The following is a 10,396-nucleotide window of genomic DNA, read 5'->3' on the forward strand; positions in this document are numbered from 1 at the left end:
TGCCATCCTTGGCATACATAATTCAGTGCCACAAGCAAACCGCTCGGTTGTGTTCTCCCTTTTGTTTGATTTCATTTCAATTTGTTGGGTCTTCCCTTTCGATTTTCCACCCACGCGGAAATTAAGCTGCAATGGAATGGACAGAGAATATACAAAATGAAATTGTTTTAATGCTCTGGTAAATGTTATTTATAAAAGAAGAATAAACCACAGTTCGTGCCTAGATTTGATTCATATCTATTTATATTTAAATATGGTAAACTACCGCAAGTAAAAGCAACTCATATAAAACAGGGTTATTACTGGCCTATTCAGCGCTTAACAGAAATTCAATTGGATGACCACCTTATTGCTCTTTTGCAGCAATATAAATTCCGCTACATCTCGCATTCAAACAAATTGTTAGGCCATTCAAAAACCAGCCGCAATAACAGTTTCGAAAATGGCCCCCCCTTCAAAAAGAATCACAAACTTTGTTTGAACTCCCGTAAATTCGTCCCTTCTCCCTTTGACTTCCACTCAGTTGAACATTTTTAGCGTTGGCAAATGGAAATCGTTTCGAAAGTGTTCGCAACTGCAAATGGTGGACCATTGAAATTCATTTACAAACGGATTCCACACTCTCTCACATATCCACTGAAATCACAAAATCCTCGCAGAGGGACACTGCTGACGTCATGTCAGCATTTTGCATGAAATCGAAATGGGGAAAAACGGAAAAAGCTGAGAAAGGGCTGAATTATTGCGAAAACAATTTCAAATTTTTGAGTGATCAACGAAAAACCGCGAATAAATAACAACAGAATGACGCAGGGCTGTATAAACATTTATATTTTTTATTAGTTATACGCCTGACGCAAATAGTGGGCCATTTTCTGTTATTTTTAGCCAACGTCCGGCGCCTGTTTTTATAATTTATGAGAATTTGATTTATTTGTGCGCACTTCCGCTCGTTTCGATTCCATTACGATTGGTGGAACGCTCCCTTTCCGTTTCCCGTTTCCCATAAACTTGACATGTGAAAAGTGTTGCCTACTTCTGCGGACCTGTTAATTGCCTACCATAAAATTGGCCAAACGCTCGCCGGCACGCGAACCTGAACAACTGGGCTCCTCGAAAAAAAAAATCAAACAATTCAATCTGCTCAAAATAGATTCGGAAAGCAGGATAAACTTTAACTTGGCCTAACGAGCTGCAAGAAAGCACTGAAAGCCATTTTCCCCGTTTCCCAGTTTTCGGCTCGCTCAGCCTGGCAAAATTAAATTTACAACAAACAACATCAGTTACATGTCGTCACGGCGGAACTGGAACCCAAAGAGCATGAATGGGAATCAGGGGTCAGGAGTCAGGGAATCGGTGACTAAGGACAGAAAATTACACTCTGAAAAAAAATCCATAAAAAGATATTATAGAAATCAAATCTTAGAAAAGGATTAAAATATTTGCGATAAAAAATGATTAAATATTGAAAATAAAAATTATTATCAAAAAGATAAACATAAATCGAATCTAAGCTTATCATAATAATATCAGGCTTATATTTAGATTTCAATAGCACATACAACAAAACAAAGCATATACAAATTATTTATATGTTATATATCTACCCATCTTAACAGACGATATACTAAATATTTATTTTCAAAGTGCAGGAATAAAGGGCCAGGGCAGGAGTTCACATGTCGGCTCCACTTTCTTGTGGGCGTCCTAGGAACTGCTAGCTGGGAATGGCAATGGCTTTATAGCAATTTAATGTGTTCGTGTTGCTGCTGTTGTTTCCACTTTTGTGAAAAATGATTTCGCTTTGCTCTCGGCCACAGTCACGAAAAAAACATACAAAATACAAAAAAAAAACAAACAAAAAATTGAGCAATTTGCTGGTCTTCTAGCAAAATCATCACAATGGCGGTTGTGTAGTAGGCGGAATACTTGACTTGGCTTCTAAACAAAAGTTAAGGGAATTTTGCGTTCATTTACATACATGCGTCCTATTATATACATCTGGTAATTGGGCTTGCCATTAACTTGTTTTTTTTCTGGCTCGTAGGCCTTGATTTTGCAGGAGGCGTTTCACCACATGTGTGCAATCATTACTTTGTTTTTTATTTCTCCTTAAAGTGTTTCGAATTATCTTGGGATTTTTTTTGAGACTCTTTTAGTTAAATTTAACTCATGTTGTTTAATTTTTTTAGGTTCAAGAATCTTAGTTTGTAGATCTAAAATTAGGAGTTGCACCGTTGTTATATGGTTATATTTATAATTTATTTTATAGTTCTTCGTTCTGTATTGGTTTAATTAAACAGGGATTATCTTAATATTTTTTCAAAGACCTTAAGTTAATTGTTTGAAGGTCAAGTTCTTTAGCATATATATATATATATTTTCATTTATTTTATTCAATTAACTTAATCATGAAATTTGTTACTGCAGTGTAATATTTAAGAGCCGAAGTGCCAAGACAAAGTTAGTTTAATTAGTTTTGAGCTATATTTTTCAAATGTTTAAATAAATAAACAAATAACTCGATGCTCTAAAGAACAATTTTATCTGTATTTTAATTAAATTTAACAGTTTAAAAAAGCAGAGCAAAAAATAATTAAACAGCTTAAAGAACCATAATAAATAATTTTCATTTGCACTCTGGCTTGTCCTCCATTATTGTCACATCCGACACGCTATTTTATGCCCCTGATATATATATATATATAAATTCATACCACACCCAAGGAATATCAATAAACTCTGTGGCTTGCAGCTATTGATTGCCGGGTGACATTGAACCTTGACATTGTTGCCTCGCAAAAAAAGGATTCCCCAGTGCCTGTTCCTGTGGCTTATTAATTATGCTGCTGTTCATCGCTCGTGGCTGGCCATAAATTAATGACAGCAAGTTCAGTGTCCCCTAAAATTGCTGCAATTATTTGCAATATTTTCTTTTTCAGAATGGCTGGCAATTATGAAAATTAACATGTTTGCGCATAATTGCACACAAGAGCCGCAAATTGCGGCTGTATAAAGCTTATACATATTCATCAGCCTGCACAAAATCTTCAAGAACTTAAACGGTGGGTGGTTTTATGCGTGTGGGTCTTGACTTTATTGTCATGCTTTATTTGTCATGCACGCCCAGGTTGGTGAATTAAATTTACATTTTCTCCGGCTTCCTGCAGGGAAAGAACAAGGGAAAAATGAACACAACGACTAGACGGAATTTCCCAGACTTTTCGCAACGTTTCGCCTTCGTTTTCTCTTGCCTTTGGTTACATTTGATTTAACTTTTTAATCTGCCTGCAATGCGCAGTATTGTGGGAAATATTTAGTCAAGCTCATCTAAGAAAGCACAGTTTGTCTAACATATTATTTATCATTTACAGCTTGCTCAAAAACAAATTTGAAAAATACCTAGAAAAAATAAATAATAATATTTGTGATCATAGTAATTATAACTTTAAGAAATAAATGTTTTGATAAAATATGATACTCAATTAGTTACTAAACATTTTCCTTAAAAGTAAAAATATTTAAAACATTTAGGACCTTGAAAATACAGTTAAAATCATAAACATTATTACTTAACTCTTAATTATAGAATTTGTTTTTCTGAATTATGATTTATAAAAACGTTCATTTCCATGTAGCTAGATATATTTACTTATTTTTTTTTTTTGGTTCTTTAGTTTTGTTTATTTAATTCAAAGTTCGCCTGATTTTATTAAAACTAAATTTAAAAATAAAAATAAATAAATTAAGTAGAAGTAAAATATGAAAGTGTCTTACATTTTCTGAATTTTCTAATGGAAAATATATTTCTTTGAACAATCGTAGGCACAAATTTTCCTCGCCCTTCCCACAGTGCCACCTCCTACAGTGAGGCCTGAGTTATTGCCTCCATTTCTTGGCCCTATCAAAGCGGCCATTTCAGAGCCGTCTCCATTGAGGGCCATGTCAAAGATTTGCTTGACTGGAATGCGGCATTTATGCTGAGCCATCTATGCAAATCTAAATCTCCGTCTGCCCGAGGGACGGCTAACCCATTTGCCATTGTCATCAGGGTGCAAATGGAATTTGCCTGTTAACTCTTCCATCTGGTCACCTTTTGCCCGTTTCTTTGGCAGTTGTCAACCTGTCGAAAGCGACGTATACGGCACACCTTTCAGGTGCGGAAAATAAGATAAAAGGTTAGGCTGTGCGTGCTGGAATGGCCAAAAGTTTTATTGTCCGGCAATGGACTCTTGTAATAAATGTTGATTTTTGTGCCTAGGAAAAAAAGGGATTTTTAAAGATTTTTTTAGGGGCGGTGACAGTCTGCTTTTGTGCCACCGTTCGCTGATAATAAGTGCCAAGATTGCCTGCATATTTAACATATTCAAGAGCTCTTCCATTGATTTTAAAATTAATAGCAGAAACTGCGAATAAAGAGTTTAACCAAACTATGCTTACATTTTTGGCAGGCCTTAAAGCGATTACATTTTATAAACTTATTAAAAAAAAATAAAAATAATTTGTTTATTTATTATTTATTGCAATACATACTGCATAATTTTTAATTGAGTTTTAAATTTAAAGCTATCTAAAAATAAGAAAGAATGTAATAAGTTAGGAATTATAAAATTAAGTGATAAAATAATACAAAATAACGTAACACTTAAATTATGCAAATAATTTAAGATATCGATTTGTAGGGTAAGGTTTTTAATCTTAATTTAACATTGCTTTAACTTATCTTTTATAATAATTAAAAATTACATAATATACTTAAATATTTAAAGAAGAACAATAAACATGAAAGAAACATTTAGGTATTGTAATAATTAAATTTCTATTTTAAGATTAAATCTTTACCTTTACCTTTTATTTTTATAGAAATGTTTAGTGAATAAGAATAAAGGTACACTTAAAATATGAAAATTATGGAACGTTTAGTGCATCAAATGCCCAAGCAAATAAAATTCTCATAAAAAGTTATATTAAGTAAGTAAAACACCAAGGTTTTACCTTTCCCACCAGTTGATTTAAGGCCGCGATGGGTCTTTAAAATCTGAAAGCAATTGCAATAGCAATTACCCATCGATTTGTTCGATTTGAAGGCGCTCAAGTGCTTAAGCGTCCTTTCACCTTTTTGGCGATTTTGGTCCTTGGATAAACAGCATTTTGTTTGCATTTGCGTGGCGTTTATTTGTTTGCCCGCTGTTGATGTCTGCTGGTTATTTGAGGGGATTGGGATTTTAGGGATTTTAGGGAATGGGAATTTGAACACTCTTAGGGGTCAGGACATCCTGTAGACGTGGTGAGTCAAAGGCTCCTTTCGGTCAATGTTCCCCAGGTGCGGCAAATAAATAAACGGCTTACTAAAATTAGGGGGGCCAAGAAAGAAATGAAAATTCGCATAAAATGTTTATGCCCTGTCGAATTTAACGAGAGTAGCCCAGTATGTATGTCTTCCCATTGATTTGTCCTTGCAATTTGCACTCGGCGTCGGTGAAATAAAATCCACTGCCCCTCAATTCCTCAAATTAAGTAAAGTGAGCGGTGGAATCCCCCCTTGCCATTTAAATTTGCATAAGGATGCGAATGCGGATGCGGATGTGGGTGTGGATGCGGATGGGTTGCAGTGTAATTGGGCGAAGTGAAATTGCGTTAATATTTAACAAGCCAGCGAAAATGCAAAAGTGAAGCACATTAAATGGCGAAAAGGGATGCGGAAACGAAGACGAAAACGAAGTCCTTCGGGACCAAGTGCGAAATTATGCGGAATTCAGGGAGATCCGCAAAAACCCTTTTTTCTTTTCCCTTTGCAAATGCTAAAAGTTATCCAGAAGGTCAGACGAATGTGGAATTCAAAATTGAATGTTTTACCCCACTCTGCGATGATTTCAGCGAATATTTAAATTCCCATTAACATTGAGCTTCATATTGAATTGCTTGTGTTAATGCCATAAATATAAATTCAGTTCCATAAATTCAATTCATTGAATTGATTGTGTTAATGCCATAAATTAACAGCATAAGGGCCATGTTTTCAGTTAATATTAAAGTTCCCCCAACGTCGAGCTATATATTGAATTTATTGTGTTGATGTCAAATATATACGTAAATTCAAAGTGTTTAACTGTTGATTTTTACATAATAAATTAAACTATTATTTCTTTTAAAAATCCTAGATTAAGTTTAGCTTTTTTATTCCTTAACCTTAAAACTTCCTATTGTTTTCATACCATGAAACCTAACTATTACCTTTAATAATATTCAAACAACCCGCCTTTACTTTCTTTCCGCCAAAAATACAATAAAATACCATATGAAAATACCACCCCCTGCGTTATCGATATCGGCGATCAGCTGTGCCTATCGAATTCAAACAGCTGTTGTGGCTGGCGAATTTGTTCGTTGTTGTTGCACTTTCTGTTTTGGACTTTGAGACGCTCGCCTCTCGAGTTTAACAAACAATTGTAATTTAATTTGAAAATCGAGTGGAGTGGAGAGCTTAGAGCCATGTTCCGAACAAGGGTGCACCGCAATCTGTCATGGATTTCAACGAATTCATCGCGGACAACGACGACTCATGGTCAGCACTATCAATATTTGCAGTGCTCCAAGCTGCCTACGCTATATTTTCAGCGCTCCTTGCCGAGATTACCTATTCCCCTGCTGGAGCACAGTTGCAACCGTTTCCTCGAGGCCACCAGGCCACTACTTTCACCAGGTGAACAATTGGAAACCCAGGAGAAGGTGGAACAATTCCGTCAGGGAATCGGCATGGAATTGCATGCGAAACTCAAAAACCATGATGCGGAGAACAAGCACACCAGCTACATATCACAGCCCTGGTTCGACATGTATCTGGCCGATCGGGCGCCACTGCCACTCAACTACAATCCCCTGCTGGTGATGAAAAGCGATTCCCGGCCGGAGTACCAGGATCAGGTGGTGAGGGCCACCAATCTGATCATCAGTTCGCTGCGTTTCTGGCGCTCCCTGCAATCGGATCTCCTGGAGCCGGAGGTCTACCACATGAATGCCAAGAAGAGCGACACCGCCAGCTACCGCCGGTGGATGAAGGTGGCTCCCAAGGCCCTGGCCACCTATGCCTCCTACGCCTTCAAGGCCTTCCCCCTGGACATGAGCCAGTATAGCCGATTGTTTGGCACCTCCAGGATTCCCAGGCTGGGCAAGGACGAGCTCGTCCAGTCTCCCAACTCCAAACACATCATCGTCATGCGACGTGGCCATATGTATGCCCTGAACGTACTCGATTCCAGTGGCTACATCGAAAGTCCCAGTGTGATTCTGGGCAGGCTTAGGGCTGTGATCCAACTAGATGCCGATCGCGATGCGGCCAGTGTTCCTCTGGGTGTCCTCACCTCCGGACAGCGCGATGAGTGGGCCAAAAGCCGAGAGCAGTTTGTCTCTAACCCTAAGAATGCCGATCTCCTCCAGAACGAAGTGGATGCGGCTCTGTTCTGCGTTTGTCTGGATGGCCCGGAGGATGGGGTCTTCAATGAGGATCATCAAGAACCTTTGCTCAAGCATTTGCTGGCGGGAAAGGCACACAATCGGTAAGAAATCATAACAGACTATATACAGTTGGGGTCAAAATAATAGTACCCCCACCGCTTCATATCTTTGAATGTTTGTTATTCGTGTTTCCCTTAAACAGATCATGCAATAACTGACTATTCAAGTAGATTTAACTATGTTTAGTTAAAATGAAAAGATATCCGCACCATTTTTATGAAATCAACCATTATCTTATAGAATTGCAACTCTCAAAAAACTTGTATATGTTTTTCTGTAGATAAGCTAGACCAATTTTAAAATCAGATTTTATAAACCTTTATAGTATCATTCAAGGTGCAGATTAACTATGGTCAATGGTTATTTTCTTAAATTTATAAAAATTATTATTAAATCATTCACTACAGTATATTTAAAAATGCATTTAAAGCTTTCATTTAACAGTTTCCAATTTTCTTTAAACTAATTTTGTTTATTGGTAAGCAAGCATTATGATAATATTGCATTTTTTAAAAAAAATAAATAAATAAATAATAAGGTAGAAATATATAATTCACATCACTTTTCTCTAACCCACAGGTGGTTCGACAAGTCCATTTCCCTGCTGATCAGCGCGGATGGCACCACGGCCATAAACTTTGAGCATTCGTGGGGCGATGGCGTGGCTGTGCTGCGCTACTTCAACGAGCTCTACAAAGACACCCTGCAGCAGCCGTTTGTGTCCACGGAGACAGTGCACACTCCGGCCGAGGGAGACTACAGCAATGTGCGACCCATCAACTTCGAGGTGGATGAGGCCACCAAGGCGGCCGTTTCGGAGGCCTACAACAAGAATGCCAGCATTGTGGACAGTCTGGACCTGAATGTGCTGAAGTATCCGCACATGAACAAGCCCACCTGCAAGCAGTTTGGCCTGAGTCCCGACTCCATCATCCAGTTGTCCTTCCAGCTGGCCTACCGTCAGGCCCACAATGGCTATGTGGGCAGCTATGAGTCGTGCAGCACCTCCGCCTTTCGACATGGTCGCACGGAAACGATGAGACCCTGCACCAATGCCACGCGCGACTTTTGCGAGGCCATCCTTTCGCCGGAGCGGAGTAAGCCAAGTGCCGGCGAACTGCGGGCCATGATCGACAAGTGCAGCAAGGTGCATGGACAGCTTACGAAAGAGGCAGCCATGGGCCAGGGATTCGATCGGCATCTCTTCGCCCTGCGACACACTGCCCAAAAGGAGGGCATCCCCCTGCCCGATCTCTACGAGACTGAGGCCTACAGGCGCATCAATAACAACATCATCAGTACCTCAACGCTGGGCTCGGATGCCCTGCTAGCGGGCTCATTCGGTCCGGTGGTCAGGAATGGCTTCGGAATTGGGTAAGCCAAGGCTGGCTGTTTGTCTGCCGAGATTCGGGTATTTTTATACAGTTGCAAAGGGTATTATAATTTAAGGCAGAAGTTTGCAACACTGCGTGTATAGCTGGGGTCATGAAAATAGAAGATTTTTAGCCTTTGGAGATGGCAATAAAAAGTAATTTTAAAGTAACTTTAAAAACTATTTTTTATATTGTCAAGCTAATACTATAAATGCACATTTGTCATAGGTAAAACACTTTAAAACACTTTTAAAAATATTGATATACAAAAAATATTTTTTTTAATTTAAAATATAGGTTAGATATTAAAAACAATTTTAGAACAACACCAAGTAAAGATTAACAAGTACTTTTTCCGAAAATGATTTGCTGCAGTAGCTTTAAAAATGAATTTTACAGAATTATTAACAGTTTTAATTATTCTTGGAAAGCTTAAGCAATGTCAAAAATGTTTATACCCAGTTCAATTTATTTTAGTGCACTTTGATATAAAACTTTGTATTACCATTTTAAAAATCGGAATTAATATTATTAAAATCAGACAACGATATAATTAAGCTGTCATCAAGAAAACGTATGAAAATCGAAAAATAGTATAATTATTTATTTGTTTTTTTTTTTTTTTGAATAGGATAAACCAAAAGATTTTTTTTTTCTTGTGTGTACCCATTTACCAACATGCTTTGACAAATTGCTACAGGTGATAACCTATTTTTCTTTTTCAGCTATTCGATTCAGAACGATTTTGCCGGCGCCATTGTCACCACGTACAAAAACCAGGCCGATGGGAAGGTGTTTATAGACAGTCTGGAATCGGCATTTGATAAAATTTGCGCTGTTATTCAGCAAAGCGGCAGCCAAAGCAAGAAATAGAAAAAAAAACCCCAGGATTCCAAGATCCAAACCAACCAACCCCCTCATGAATATGGCTTTAACAAAACAAGGAGATTTATTTTGATGCTGTTACACTGTATCCCATGTGTCTGAATTGCAATATCTTATTCCTAGCTCTACAATTTATAGATTATACACTGAAAACATTCTGCCCCATCTAACGCATCTGTGTGTCTGTGCTTTTATCCGGTTCGCTTTTATGGCCTTTGCGGCTGATGGGATAATAAATTGGCGAGCATATTGTTGGGATGCTGCAGGCCTGACAATTGGAATTGAAAACGAGAATTAATTTTCCTTTCAAAAGAAATAGCTGGGAGCTGCCTTAAAGTAATGCAAGAGGATTTAGTAACAAGAATTCAAAATTAATAAATTTACTTAAAGCTTATTAAGAGTTAAAGAGGTATTTAACTATAGAAATTTACAAGTTTGCTAAGGGCCTCTTTTAAAAAGCATACAAATTTAACAACTAATCATGTATTTTAAGAAAAATAAATAAAAAAGAAAAAATGTAATTTAACTATTTCTTTACAATCGTACACAAATTCAATAATTAAGCATGTCTTTAAAAAAAGGAAACAAAAGAAAACGTAATTTAAATAAAACAAAAATGTAAC

General features: G+C 37.4%; 1 protein-coding gene across 1 annotated transcript; it reads left to right on the top strand.

Annotated features, from left to right (window-relative positions):
- Positions 1 to 6,360: 6,360 nt before the first annotated feature.
- Positions 6,361 to 9,943, top strand: LOC128259580 (carnitine O-palmitoyltransferase 2, mitochondrial). Its single transcript, XM_052992120.1, has 3 exons — positions 6,361 to 7,556; positions 8,095 to 8,889; positions 9,614 to 9,943. Exons 1-3 carry the CDS (start codon positions 6,493 to 6,495, stop codon positions 9,759 to 9,761), a joined length of 2,007 nt encoding a protein of 668 aa, XP_052848080.1. The 5' UTR covers positions 6,361 to 6,492; the 3' UTR covers positions 9,762 to 9,943.
- Positions 9,944 to 10,396: the final 453 nt, after the last annotated feature.

The sequence above is a fragment of the Drosophila gunungcola genome, assembly GCF_025200985.1.
Source record: "Drosophila gunungcola strain Sukarami chromosome 3L unlocalized genomic scaffold, Dgunungcola_SK_2 000005F, whole genome shotgun sequence".
Taxonomy (NCBI): Eukaryota; Metazoa; Arthropoda; class Insecta; order Diptera; family Drosophilidae; genus Drosophila; species Drosophila gunungcola.